This window comes from Melozone crissalis, unplaced genomic scaffold (assembly GCF_028551555.1).
Source record: "Melozone crissalis strain CALT ecotype California unplaced genomic scaffold, PUWL_Pcris_2 ptg000032l_1, whole genome shotgun sequence".
In the NCBI taxonomy this organism is placed as follows: domain Eukaryota; kingdom Metazoa; phylum Chordata; class Aves; order Passeriformes; family Passerellidae; genus Melozone; species Melozone crissalis.
The window spans coordinates 319,177-332,889 of NW_026535810.1; the positions used below are offsets into that span (position 1 = coordinate 319,177).

A 13,713-nucleotide genomic window follows, 5' to 3' on the forward strand; every position below is an offset into this window, starting at 1 on the left:
CAGCCCCGCCTGCTCCCGCTGTCCTCCTGCCCGTCCCTCGCCCAGCCCGGCATCCCCGAGCTGCTCCCGCTGCCCCCCCCAGTCTTGTTTACCTCGGGGTTCCCCCGCAGGGAATTCCCGGGATCCCCCAGTGTCCCCCCTCCCTTCCCGCGGGGTTGGGGTGTTCTCGTTAAAAAAAAAAAAAAAAAAAAAAAAAAAGGGGGTTCCTGGGGAGGCTCCCCAGGGAGGAGGAGCAGGGGGGACACGGGATGGGGTGTCCCTGTGTGCCGTGGGATTGGGGGGCCCTGGAGAGGGGGGCATGCTTTGGAGGAGGGCAGGGGTGAGGGCACCCATGGGCACACCTGTGTGTGAGGGACCCGTGGCCCTGTGCGTGTGCACAACTGTGCTCACACCTGTGGACGTGTGTGCACACAAACGTGTGTGTCTCTACATGTACAGCCTTCCTAAAAGGATCTCAGCCCCAAAATCCCAATCCCAGGACAAGGTGGGTGAGCCTTGCACACACACACACACACACACACACACACACACACACACACACACACGTGTGTGCCTCTACATTTACAGCTTTCCTAAAAGGATCTCAGGCCCAAAATCCCAATCCTAGGACAAGGTGGGTGAGCCTTGCACACACATACACACACATGCGCACACCTGTGCACACACACACACACACCTGTGTTAGTGCCCACCCATGGGCACACTTGTGTGTGTGTGAGGGGCCCATGTCCCTCTGTGCATGTGCACACCTGTGCTCACACCTGTGGATGTGTGCGCACACACACGTGTTTCTCTACATTTACAGCTTTCCTAAAAGGATCTCAGGCCCAAAATCCCAATTCCAGTCCCAGGGCGAAGTGGGTGAGCCTTGCACACATACACACACACACACATACACACACACCTGTGCACACACACATTCCCATCCCAGCCCTGGTCCCTGGGGACACCCACAGGGTCCCCCCACAGCGAGGTGACACCGGAGCTGTCCCCGCTGTGCCATCCAGCCCGGGGGCTCATGGCACACATTGGGGACCTGGTGGCACCCCCAGGGGACAGAGGGGTGGTGCTGGGTCTGGGTGTCCCGATAACGTCCCCGGCCTTATCTGGGCACAGCCAAGGGCTCCCCTCCCTGCCCAGCCTCGGGGATTTTGGGGGTCCCTCCCCGCCCTGTGCCCACCTGTCCCCCCCAGCCAGGTTCTCTTGGCAGGGGCACAGCGGGCGTGTGGCACCCCGGTGGTGGGCACAGGGAGGTGGCACATGTCCCCACGGGGGTGTCTGAGTGCTGAGGGTGACTCTGATTTATTTGGGAGCTGCTTGGTGGCTGCTGTGGGATTCACCAGCCTTGTTCCCAATTTCTCCGTCACAACAACGGGGAAACTGAGGCACGGCGAAGAACGGGGCTGGGGGCGCTGCCCCTAGGCACAGCCACCCCTGCCCACCCCATGAAGGTGGTGGGTCAGAACCCCGGGGGGATGGGGGGGTGATGCTCAGCCCCCCAAAAAGGGGATGGATGCAGGGCAAGGCAGGGGGTGCTGATCTGAGCCTGGGGTGGGCAAAAGACCCCCCAAAACCCCGGGGGGTGCCGGAGGTGGGCAAAAGACCCTGAAAACCCTGGGGAGTGCCGGGGGTGGGCAAAAGACCCCCAAATCCCCGTGGGGTGCCGAGGGTGGGCAAAAGGCTCCCCAAATATCCGGAGGTGGACAAAAGACCCCCCAAATCCCCGTGGGTGCCTCCTCCCCGTGGCTTCACCCAGCAGTGTCTCACCACGCCGGGAGGGACAGGGGGTGACCCACGAGGGGGGACCCCTGCCCTCCCCTCCCTGCCGTACCCCCCCCCATCCCCCGGAGAGAGATTTGGGGGGCCGGGGGCGGGGAGAGAGAGCATCCCTTTGGGGGGGGGGGGGCGGCGCACGGCCCGTGGCGTGGGCACCGGCGGAGCAAAGCGAGCGCGGAGCGGGGCCCGCGGGCCGGGACCGGGACCGGGGGGGTCCCCACGGGGGAAGGGGCATCGCCCGCGGCCGCGGCGCCGGGGCCGTGCATGGAAGCGAGCTGGGTGCCGGCTGCCATGGCTCTGGGGCTCTCCTCCAAGAAGGCTTCCTCCAGGAACATCGCCGTGGAGAGGAAAAACCTCATCACCGTCTGCAGGTGGGGGGCACCGCAAAATGGGGAGGGGGGAGAGAGGAGAGGAGGGGAGGGGAGAGGAGAGGGGGGAGGGAGAAGCGACCACCGGCGGTGGGGATGGAGGGGATGGGGGGCGGGGAGGGGCCGTGCTGGGGAGGGGTGGGGGGTTCATCCCTCCCCCCCGCCGCCCCCTCGCCCTTTTGGGGGGGTTTGTTGTGGCTGCGGTCGCTTTTTGAGGGGGGGAAATTCACGTTTGGAGGGGGGAGGAGGAGGAGGATGGGGATGCGGGAAAAGGGGGGGCGCGGGGCCGCGGGGCTGCGGCGGTGCGGGGTTCTGGGGAGTTCCGGGGGTTCCAAGGGGTTCTGGGGGGTTCCGGGGGGTCTGTGGGGATCTATAGGGGCTGGGGGGGGGTCGTGAAGGGGGAGACAGAGGGCGGGGGACACAGCGACAACATGGAGGCGGCCGGCGCGGGGATGTCGGGGGCCGCTGGGGATGGCGGGGGGGTCTGGAGGGTGAGGGGGGCGCTGGGGGCGGCGGGGTGCGGGGGGGGGGGCTGGGGTTGGGGACCCCCATGCGGGCGGGGGCCCAGGAAGTGACGTCAGGGCCCCGGAGCGGCGGGGATGGGGGATGAAGGATGGAGGATGAGCGTTGTCATGGAGACTCGCGGCTGGACCGGGATGGGGGGGCAGCGACGGGGCGCAGGGACGGGGTTTGGGGGGGCTGGTGGCTCCTGCCGGGGGGCAGTGACACCCCCGGGGGCCCGGTGAGGGGCTGGGGGTGCTGGAGCCTGGCCCAGGGTTAAGGGGATGTGGGAGGTACCCGGGCCTGGGCAGCCTGGCAGGGACCCCCAGGGCCTCATTTGGGGTCTGGGGACCCCAGGGCTCCTCAGCGTGGCACGGGGCACCTCCACACCCCACTGCCATGACATGGGCACCCAATGGATCTCCTTGCCATGGCATGGGGCACCCAAAGACCCCATTGTCACCACATGGAGACCCTCTGGATCTCCACCAGGGCACCTCCAGCCCTCACTGCTGCGCCATGAGGCACCTGCAGCCCTCAGTGCCAGGATGGGGACACCCTCCAGCTGCTCCTCCAGGCAGCTGTGACCCACAGAGCCCACAGAGGGGGCGATGCCCCCCGGCAAACACCTGCCCCGTGCACGGTGCCTGGTCCGTGCCCTGTCCTCGCTGTCGCTGCGCCCCGAGCACGAGCGGCCGGGCGGAAGGGGAAGCCATCACCGCCCGCGCACGGCCGGGAGGAAGGGGGCCTTTGTTCGCCCTTCCTGGCCACTTGCACGGCGGGGAGCAGCGGGGTCCCTGGGGACGCGGGGACAGGGGGGTCACCGAGCCCAGCCCGACGCCCTCTTCCCGCTGCCGGGAGCGGGAGCCAACAGCTGCGAAAGAGCTTTGCTGGAAGCCCCGAGCGTGCCAGGGCTGGGGGTGTCCCCTCCCTGCTGTGACGCCGTCCCCTCCCTGGCCAGGTTCTCGGTGAAGACCCTTCTGGAGAAGTACACGGCGGATCCCATCGATGACTCCTCTGAGGAGTTCGTTAACTTCGCTGCCATCCTCGAGCAGATCCTCAGCCACCGCTTCAAAGGTAGCGCTGGCCCCAGGGCTGTCCCTGTCACATCCCCGTGTCCCGCGGTGGATGGGGACACAGCAAGGAGGGTGTCCAGCTCTGCTGGAGGGGCTGTGCTGGCACTGCAGCCCCTGAGCAGCCCGTGGGTGCCCGCAGGCCCCGTCAGCTGGTTCAGCTCTGATGGACAGCGCGGGTTTTGGGATTACATCCGCCTGGCCTGCAGCAAGGTGCCCAACAACTGCGTCAGCAGCATCGAGAACATGGAGAACATCAGCACCTCCAGGGCCAAGGTTGGGAAGGCACCAGTCCTGTCCCTGTCTGTCCCTGTCCCTGTCCCCATTTCTATGCCTGCCCCTGTTTCCATTCACTCCACCCTGACCCTTGGACATGGGCCCATCTACATTCCCATCCCACCCCACCCCATCCCATCACATTTACATCCCCATCTTCATCCCCATCCCCATCCCCATCCCCATCCCCATCCCTATCCCCATCCCCATCCCCATTTCTATGCCTGCCCGTTTCCATACACTCTACCGTGACCCTGGTACATGGACCCATCTATATTCCCACCCCATCCCATTCCATCCCATCCCATCCCCATCCCCATCCCCATCCCATCCCATCCCATCCCATCCCATCCCATCCCATCTCCATTCCCATTCCCATCCCCACCCCTCTGTGTCCCCACCTTGCTCCCCTGCCCTCCTGCAGCTCCCTCCCACACCACAGAGCCCCTTGGGACCCAACAGCAGCTGTGGCTCCCCATGGTAGCAAAAAAGGGGCTGAAAGCCACTCCTGGGGGTGGGTGGGGATGTGGAGACCCCCGGGGCAGCCCCCACCCTTAGAGTGCCCGGGTGCTGCCTCGCAGGGCCGGGCCTGGATCCGCGTGGCACTGATGGAGAAGCGAATGTCCGAGTACATCTCCACGGCCCTACGGGACACTCGCACCACCAGGTGAGCAGCCCCGGCCACACCTGCACCGGGGTGTGTGGGTGTGCTGGGGTGGGTTTGGGGTGCCAGGGTGGGTTTGGGGGTGCCGGGGTGGGTTTTGGGGGGCACAGCCAGCCGTGTGCTCCCCACAGGCGGTTCTACGACGACGGGGCCATCATGCTGCGGGAGGAGTCCACGGTGCTCACGGGGATGCTCATCGGGCTCAGCGCCATCGACTTCAGGTAGGGACAGGTGGCACAGCGGGACCCCTCAGTGACAGCCTCGGGGTCCCCTGACCTTCTCCTGCTGCCTCTGCTCAGCTTCTGCCTCAAGGGAGAGGTGATGGACGGCAAAACGCCCGTGGTCATCGACTACACGCCCTACCTGAAGTTCACGCAGAGGTAGGAGCTGGGCTGCCCTTCCTGGGCTGGGGACCCCCCTGTCTCTGCCCCAGCCCCACGATGGGGCTCCCTGAACCCCTGAGAGCCCTGCTGAGCCCCCACACCCCCCAGCTATGATTACCTGAGCGAGGAGGAGGAGCGGGGCAGTGTGGAGAGCAGCACGAGCGAGGACAGCTCCCCCGAGCACCCCTACCTGCCCCTGGTCACCGACGAGGACAGCTGGTACAACAAGTGGCGCAAGATGGAGCAGAAATTCCGCATTGTTTATGCCCAGAAGGTACCAGGCTGGGGCCATTGGGGTGTCAGCTTCCCCAGGATGCTCCAGCCTGGAGCATCTCTGCCTCAGTGGTGCCCTCAGCCCTTCCTCCTGCTGCTGCGGTGACCCAGCCGCTCTCTGTCACTCTGGATGGCCCTGGGGACACTGGGGGTGGTGGCAGCGGGGCACCACTGATGGTGGCCTCCCACAGGGGTACCTGGAGGAGCTGGTGAGGCTGCGGGAGTCGCAGCTGAAGGACCTGGAGGCGGAGAACAAGCGGCTGAAGCTGCGGCTGGAGGAGGTGATGGTGCAGAACCAGCTGGAGAAGAGGGAGCTGGAGGGCGTCATCCTGGAGCTGCAGGAGCAGCTGTGAGTGGGGACCCACTGCCGGGGGGCTCGGGGGGCTGGGGGGAGCCGGGCTGGGTGTCCCCAGTGCCACACACATGCCACGGGCTGTGTCACCCGGCAGGTGCCCAGCGCTGGTGGCTGTGCCAGGTGCTGAGCCCCCGCCTTTGCTGCAGGACGGGGCTGATCCCCTGCGAGAACCCACAGCTGGCCCAGCTCTCCAAGGAGATGGTGACACCCCTGGTCAACCAGTGGCCGTCCCTGGGGACCCTCAATGGCAACGAGAGCGGCTCGGACAGCAAACTCTACAGAAGGTAAGCTCGCAGTGAGGGCAGAGACCTGCCAAGCACCCTGCCCCGCCCCGGGGGGGGGACACGGGGTGAGGGAGGGGCAGAAGAGCTGTGCCAGCCCCGGGGGCTCAGAGCTGTCCCCCTGCAGGCACAGCTTCGTGAGCACCGACCAGCTCTCGGCCGAGAACAGCCTCAGCTCCGACTCCCAGCGCCTGGGCGAGGGCAAGCGCGAAGGGGAGCCCTGGGGGCCCTTGGGTAAGACCCCCGGCCCACCATAGGGCGCCCCCGGGGCCCAGCACATCTCCCCCCATGCCCCCCGTGTCAGGAGCCTCCAGCAGCCCCCTCCTCGTGGTTGGGATGCTGCCCCAGCAGTGCAGGGACACCCCGTCGCCCCCGGAGAGGTGGTCTCTGTCCCCCCGGGGTGGCAGGGCAGGGACGCGAGGCCGAGCCCCCCGTGACGCCCCTCTCTGCCCGCAGGGAAGGACCCCACGCCCTCCATGCTGGGGCTCTGCGGCTCCCTGGCCTCCCTGCCCAGCTGCAAGTCCCTGGCCAGCCTCAAGTCCAACGAGTGCCTGGTGAGCGACAGCACGGAAGCCAGCCCGACCCGCAGCCCCAGCTGAGACCCCCGGCCCCCGCGCCGCCCCCCGGCCCCGCCTGACGGCGCAGGACTGACCGAGCTCGGCCCCCCTCGCACCCCGGGCACCGCGAGGGACTCGCTGATCCCACCGGGGAGGCTGGGGACGGGCAGCCCCCTCCCCACCGTGAGACCCCACCCCGGACCCCGGCTGGAGACACGGACCTGCTGGGATGGGGGGGCAGGACTGGGGGAATGGACTGTGCCACGGTGGGGGGACAGTGGCGGTGACAGCTGCTGGGGAGCGAGGGGGGGTCGGGCCAGGCCCCTCCCAGGGTGGGGGTCTGTCGTGGCCCCTCTGTCCGTCCTGCTCAGCCCCTGGTGCCCACCTGGCCTCCCCCAGCTCCCCTGCACTGTGGGGGCCGCCTGCCCCCCTTGCAGCAGCATCCCCACAACAGGGGGAGGACTCTTCTTCCCCCTTCCTCCCCGTCCTCCCCTGGGGTTTGGGTTGTTTTGGGTGATTTTGGTTTTTATTTCTGCCCCATCTGCCTTGTTGGAGCAAAAGGAATCAATAAACGCAGCAAGCAGAGCTGGCCTGTCACCCACCCCCCCCAGCTGGGAACAGACCCCTTGTGCCCTCCTGACACAAGGTGTCCCTACAGCCCCCCAGCACACAGAGAGAAACCCTTCCACTAAGAGACAACTATTTTATTTAAGAAATGAGGAGAAGTCCCCTCCATGAGTCCCGGGGTAAGGGGGGCAGTGCCCAGAGCTGGGCAGGCCCTTGCAGTGAAAGGATGGGGCAGGGGGGCCACAATGGCCCCCCGGAGCAGCAGTGAGGTCTGTCCCCACACAGGGTGGTCTGACAGGGGATGGGGACATCCCGAGTGGGAGGAGAGGTCCAGAGGCAGGGAGGGGGTCCTGATGTGTCCCCATGCCATGCAGAGCCAGCAAGGCGAGGCTGTGAGTGATGGTCAGGAGGGGCAGATCCCCAGGCAGAGCAGGGCTGGGGGGCCCAGGCAGGCAGAGAAGCCCCCAAGCTCTGGGGTTTGGTCCTTGCCACGGCCCCAGCTCCATCTCCTGCCAGGCCAAGTCTCCTGGGACACCCCATCCTTGCCAGAGTGTCCGTGAATCCAGCAGCAGCATCTGTCCAGCCCCAAGGGATGGGCGTGGGGGGCTCCATATCCCCCCAGTGTCACAGCAGCAGGCACAGATGTCCCCAGAGTGGCTGGGGCAGGGAGTGGGGCAGGCTGGCCCTGGCTCCGTGTGCGGGCAGCGGGAGGCAGAGCAGGAACGAAGGCACTTGGGCTCTGCACGGCCGAGTGCAGATCCCTGCTCCTGGGACACCTGGCTGGAGCAGGGCTGGCACTGTCCCCTGGGCACGGCCACGGCCAGCCCTGCCCCAGGCCTGCTCACAATCCCCGCAGCTGCTGCTCCTGGTTCAGCTTCTGGAAGAAGCTCTTGCCAAACTCATAGGTGCTGATCATGATGGCGCAGGCAGGTGCCACCTTGATGACGCGGGGCAGGAACCCTGCAAGGACAGCGCTGTGAGCCCTGGGGTGACACCAGGGCACCCAGAACCCCAGCATGGAACCAGGGCACACCCTCACCTGCAAACAGCCCCCGGGTGCCAGACTCGGCGCGGATCCGCTGCATGAGCAGCCAGGTGGAGGAAGGCTTGGAAGGCCTGGAGGCTGTGACTGTGGGGAGAGGGGAGCGGGTGAGGCTTGGGGGGCACCCCTGGGCAGTGCTGGGTGCCCCCCTGGAGCCAGCCCCTCACCTGGGTGCACCTCACTGTCTCCCAGCTCGATCTGCCGATGCGTTTTGACCACGTCGAAGGGCAGCGTCAGCACCGCGGCCACCTGTGGGGTTGGCACCGCATGGTGAGCCAGGACCTGGCGTCCCTGCCCAGTGCCAGCTCTGCTGTCACCTCCCAGCCCCACTCCTCCCTCCCACAGGCACCAACCCCCCAGGACAGCCCCAGCATCCCAAACTCACCGTGCCAGAGATGGCCCCGGATGCGAAGCTGACCGTGAACGTGGACCCGTCCAGCCAGGCCTGCCTGCAGAGCCACGACCTCACCAGCTCGTAGTTAAACCAGTACAGAGCTGGGGGAGAGGAGACACCAGGGCTACCAGCGGGCACCCCCCAGCAGCACAGGGCTGCCCTGGGCCCCCCACACCCCAGTGCCCCCCAGCATACCCGAAAAGGGGACGTCCCGCAGCACGGTGGGTCCCCAGCCCCTCCAGAGGGACAGCCAGCCGTCCTGGGCCACCGCAGACTGGATGCACACGCGCAGCTCGCGGTAGCTGAGCTGCCGGGACTGCATCTTGGTGCGGATCAGCTCCAGGGGGCTGATGACTGTCACAGCACCCACTGCAACACAAGGGACACGGGGAGTGAGCTCTCTGCGCTCCAGCGGCCGTCCCAGAGCCACCAGCACCGTGCCAGGAGAGCCAGCGCTGAATGTGGGCACTGAGGGGGCATGGGGGGACCCCAGAGAGGAGGGGCACTCACGCCTGGCCAGGGCCCCAGCCAGCAGGGGGATGTAGTGGTTCCAGCTCCCCACCCGGGTGCGCAGGTAGTCCCGGAGCTGGTCGTAGGTGGTGAAGTAAATGACGGTGGCTGGCACGGCCATGACCCTGCGAGGAGGAGGAGGGCAGTGAGGGGCACATGGCCTCCCTGGGGGCTGGCAGGGAGCTTGGGATCTGTGTGCCTGGGCAGGGGGTAGCAGCCAGAATCCCCAAACTCACAGGGTGGGGGGCAGGCCGCTCCACAGAGATCTGATGCCCTCATTGCGTGTGATCTTCACAAAGGCATCCTGGGGAGAGAGCGGAGCACCAGGGATAGCAGTTACAGGTGGGAGAAGGACAAAACCACCCCCAGAAAACACCCTGAGACCCCTCTGGGGTGGGGAGGCCCCTGGCCATGCCTGGAGCTCCTACCAGCGTGCCAGTGAAGTGCCCGGGGGCCTTGTACCAGGCGGTGCAGCTGCTGCCGTTCTGGCAGACGTACAGGTGGTCCATGAGCCCGTTGCAGTAGAGGAAACACTTCCCTGAGGAGGAAACAACAGCACTGCCATCACACAGGACAGCCTTCCCCTCTGCCCCGTGCCCTGCACACCTGACCCCAAAGCTGCCACATCTTCCAGGAAGGAGCCAAACCCTCAGTGCCTGAGCCCAGTGTGGACCAGCCTGAGACCAGGAGAGGAACAGCCCTGCAGCAAGGGTCTGATCACGGCCAGAGCCAGGGCATGGGGACACCCAGCTCCATGGCAGGGGTGGGCACACAACAGGACCCACTGCCAGCACTGGGAGAGGGTTTATGCCTCACTTGGTCTTGGCTCTGCTGCCCTGGCACAGTGGGGACATTGGCCCCTTCACTGTGCTCCCAAGCCAGGCACAAGGGACACCAGTTAGGAAAAATCCAAGGGGACTTTGATGTGGCAGCAGGACAGAGTGACAAGACCACACAAAGCCAGGCCAGCTGCACAACAGGTCCCCATAGATGTGGCACAGCCAGCCCCAAAGCAGGGCTGCAGGGCAGCCTGGGCTGGGGACAGCGTCAGCCCCCACAGTGCAGGGATGCCCCCACAGCCAGAGGAGCCCAAGCCACCACCAGTGGAGAAGCAAACCAGGATGAAGGCTTGGGAAAGCAAAGCCACTGGCAGCAGGAGCCCCCGGCGTACTCACATGTGGCCGGCTGAGCGCCCCAGGGCACTGACTGCGCTGCCAACACTGAAACACACAATGGGACACACTGAGCAACCACAGGGGACACGCCACCACCCGGGGCTGGGCAGCAGGACAGCTCTGCGGGTGACTGCATGCCCCCACAGCCTCTTCCCAAGCAGTTCCTATTGTCACCAAACCAGTCCCTTGGGGCCAGCCCCAGCCCGGTGACCACACAGGAAGGGGCAGAGCCCAAGGGGAGCAGCATGGAGACTGGAACAAAGGGCAGCAGCTGCAGCAGGCTGAGCCGCTGGAGGGCTGGGGGCTGCCAGGCACGGGGCTGTGGAGGGGCAAGGACAGAGCCAAGCACCAGCCCAGCTCCCCCAGCAGGGCCCCCGGGCCCGTGGTAAGCTGCCACCTCGCCATGGCCCCACGCTCCAGAGCAGAGACCCTGCCACCAGCTGTGCCAGCTGAGACACCCCTGCCAGGGGGACTGGCTGCAGCCCCCCACCCTGCCCCTTTGGAGGGTTACCTTTGGAGAAGGGGGTCCTCTGGGCCTGCAGCCGGATCTTCACCACGTCCAGCGGCGTCACTGCAACGACACCAGAGACACCATCCCTTAGCCATGCCAGCCCCGTGCCAGCCCTCCACCCTGGCACCCACCCCACCTCTCCATGCTCACCGAAGAGGGAGGTGAGGATGGCCCCTGTCCCCGAGGCCAGCATCTGCTGCAGTGGCGTGATGCCCCCGCCGGGGCTCGGCGGCAGCTTCTCAGCCATGGCACTGTCCCCCTGCAATGGAGAACAGAGGATGCTGAAGCCTGGGGGGTCCCTGTCCAGGGGTGAGGTCCCCTGGAGCCCCCCCAACATCCCCAGCCCAGCAGAGTGTCCCACAGGTGCCCCACGCCCGCCGTGCTATCGCTGCAGCACACGGCACCGAGGGCCCCCCACAATCAGCGTGGCCTGGGGGGTGACAGGGACTGGCTCCCAGGGCCAGCCCAGCCCTGATAACGCCCCCTGGCCCCACACTGGCAGCAGGCCCAGCCTGGCTGCAGAGCTGGAGACAGTCCAGCCTTCCATGTCCTTGGGGAAGGAGGACTGTCGCCTCCCTGCGCTCGGAAAATTAAGGAAAGGAAGGAACAAAGTCCAAAGACCAGCCATGCTGTGACGGTGACAGCCCTCCCCAGCTCTGGCTGGGGTGGCAGCAGAGCCCAGGGCAGCCAGGGCAGGACACCAGCGGGGGGGAGATGCCCCTCGTGAGTTTGCAACAAGAATCCCAGGAAGGGTTTAGGCATCTGAAACCTCCTGCCTGATCCCGCTGGGCTTGGCAAGGCTGCAGCCTCCAGGGCCGGTGTGCTGCCCTCGGGAAGCAGGGGATATCACACCCTTCCCAGCGAGAAGGATGTGGAGAAATGACCCCCCTTGGCACATTCAGCACCAGCTGCTCCCCCTCGCTGCGGCCTGGGGATCATTATCGTGCTGGGACAGGGCCATAGCAGGAGAGCTTCCAGGCTCTGGGAACCCAGGGTTCTTTAAAGCCTGGGAACGCAGCAAAAAACCTTCACCATCTGACTCATCAATTCGCAAGGTCAGAGAAGCCATAAATCTCTCCTTTATGGGCTCGGGAGTTGTTGGGTGACCAAGGCTGCAAGTTGGGACAGGTCTGTCCTGAAGCCACACGTGCCAGCCCCCCTGGGAGCTGGGTCTGCCCTGGCACAGGCACCAGCCCCGCTGGGAGAGCTGGATCCCTCCCAGCCCTGCCCGTGTGCCAGCCCCACGGGGAGCTGGGCCTGTCCGAGCCCACACCCTGCAGTGCCCCAGGACGTGGGCGCTCTTTGGGCACCCATCACGCCATGGCAGCGTGGCACGTGCCCCACTGACCCCACAGCCACGGCAGAGCCGTGCCAAGGGCAGGGCGCTGCCTCCGGATCCTCGCCGTGACCCAGCCCTGCTGCTCAGCCTGACGCAAGCCGGGGGAAATCTCTCGCTCCCAGCTCTGCCCCACCTGATAAACTCACTCCTTGTGACGTGCCCCAGCACAGCCCCGCTGCTGGTGCTGGGCATTGGGGCACCTCCGGGGCTTCCTGTTTGTGTCCAAGCTCCCCTCTCAGCTGGGAGCTGCTCCCTTTTCTGTGCAGGGTAAAATACACCCCTAAAGTCAGAGCCCTAAAATATACCCCTAAACCCAGAGCCTTATAATATGCCATTAAATCCAGAGCCCTAAAATATACCCCCAAACCCAGAGCACTAAAATGTGCCCCCAAACCCGGAGCCCTGCTCTGCCTGGCGTGTCAGTGGGGCTGGCTATGGCACGGTGACAACAAGGGGGAAAACAAAATTAATGCAAACAATTCCCAGGGACGGGGCCTGCGGAGAAGCACAAGGGGCTCTTTCCGGGCTGGAAGGACCCAGCTGACCCCAGCCCCGAGCCTGAGGGAAATCCTTGGCCCTGGGCTGCTCCAGCAGCCTTGGCCCCAGCTGCTCCACCTTGCAGCCCGGGGGGATCCCCTCCAGCTGGGGCACAGAGCGCTCTGCCAGGAGCAGGGACAGTTCTGCTGTGTCCCCGAGCAGCCTGGCCTGGGACAGGGACAGTTCTGCTGTGTCCCCGAGCAGGGACAGTTCCGCTGTGTCCCCGAGCAGCCTGGCCTGGGACAGGGACAGTTCTGCTGTGTCCCCGAGCAGGGACAGTTCCGCTGTGTCCCCGAGCAGCCCCGGCCCCCCATCCTGGGGCCGAGCCCCTGCGCGGTTTCTCCCCCTGCCTGCAGCTTGCAGCCCCCTGAGGGGTTCGAGCCCCCCAACCCAGGGCTGTGCCCCCTCCCCTGGCCCTACACCTCCCTCTCCAGGATCTGCAGGCCCGGGGTGCGCCCCCTCCCCGTGAGGGGAGCCCCGGGGTCCCTGCGGCCGCCTCCACGCCCTCCGCGGCCGCACGAGCCCCGGCACCGGGGGAAACTGAGGCAGCGGTCACGCGTGCCGGACCACGAGCGGGGATGACGTGGGGGGAACGGGGGTGTCGGGGGAAGTGCCGGGGGTTCCGCCCCACCTGCTCATTCCAGCCAGGCTTGGCGCGTCCCTCCGGGACCGGGAGGCGGCTCCGCGCCGGCGGCGCCTTTAAGGAGCCCCATGGGCGCCCCTCGCCCTCCGCCGCGCTTCCGCCCGCCCCGCCCCGCGCATGCGCAGTGAGCACCGCGCACCACTGCGCCCCCTGCCGGCCCGGAGGGGCCGCGGCACCCAGAAACAACTGGGATAGGGAAACAGCTGGAATGGGGAAACAGCTGGGATAGGGAAACAGCTGGAATGGGGAAACAGCTGGGATAGGGAAACAGCTGGGATAGGGACACACCTGGCATAGAGACACACCTGGGATAGAGACACAGAAACAGCTGGGATAGGGAAACAGCTGGGATAGGGACACACCTGGGATAGAGACACACCTGGGATACAGACACAGAAACAGCTGGGATAGGGAAACAGCTGGAATGGGGAAACAGCTGGGATAAGGAAACAGCTGGAATGGGGAAACAGCTGGGATAGGGAAACAGC

General features: G+C 66.1%; 2 protein-coding genes across 4 annotated transcripts; one reads left to right on the top strand and one right to left on the bottom strand.

Moving 5' to 3' along the window:
• The first annotated feature begins 1,985 nt into the window (after window positions 1–1,985).
• RUNDC3A (RUN domain containing 3A) lies at window positions 1,986–7,092 on the top strand. Of its 2 annotated transcripts, XM_054281737.1 has the most exons (11): window positions 1,986–2,147; window positions 3,607–3,722; window positions 3,861–3,994; window positions 4,576–4,661; window positions 4,790–4,879; window positions 4,958–5,038; window positions 5,150–5,315; window positions 5,506–5,663; window positions 5,816–5,953; window positions 6,078–6,184; window positions 6,407–7,092. In XM_054281737.1, exons 1-11 carry the CDS (start codon window positions 2,041–2,043, stop codon window positions 6,547–6,549), a joined length of 1,326 nt encoding a protein of 441 aa, XP_054137712.1. In that variant the 5' UTR covers window positions 1,986–2,040; the 3' UTR covers window positions 6,550–7,092. The 2 variants fall into 2 exon arrangements, with proteins under 2 accessions (XP_054137712.1, XP_054137713.1); XM_054281738.1 differs by lacking the exon at window positions 6,078–6,184.
• Window positions 7,093–7,196: 104 nt separating this feature from the next.
• On the bottom strand, window positions 7,197–13,318 carry SLC25A39 (solute carrier family 25 member 39). 2 transcript variants are annotated; one of them, XM_054281742.1, is made up of 12 exons: window positions 13,214–13,318; window positions 10,857–10,965; window positions 10,707–10,766; window positions 10,196–10,240; window positions 9,449–9,558; window positions 9,257–9,324; window positions 9,021–9,145; window positions 8,706–8,879; window positions 8,502–8,611; window positions 8,284–8,365; window positions 8,114–8,203; window positions 7,197–8,034 (listed from the first exon to the last, which is right to left on the bottom strand). In XM_054281742.1, the coding sequence occupies exons 2-12, from the start codon at window positions 10,951–10,953 to the stop codon at window positions 7,916–7,918; spliced, it is 1,080 nt and encodes a 359-aa protein (XP_054137717.1). In that variant the 5' UTR covers window positions 10,954–10,965; window positions 13,214–13,318; the 3' UTR covers window positions 7,197–7,915. The 2 variants fall into 2 exon arrangements, with proteins under 2 accessions (XP_054137717.1, XP_054137716.1); XM_054281741.1 differs by lacking the exon at window positions 10,196–10,240.
• Window positions 13,319–13,713: the final 395 nt, after the last annotated feature.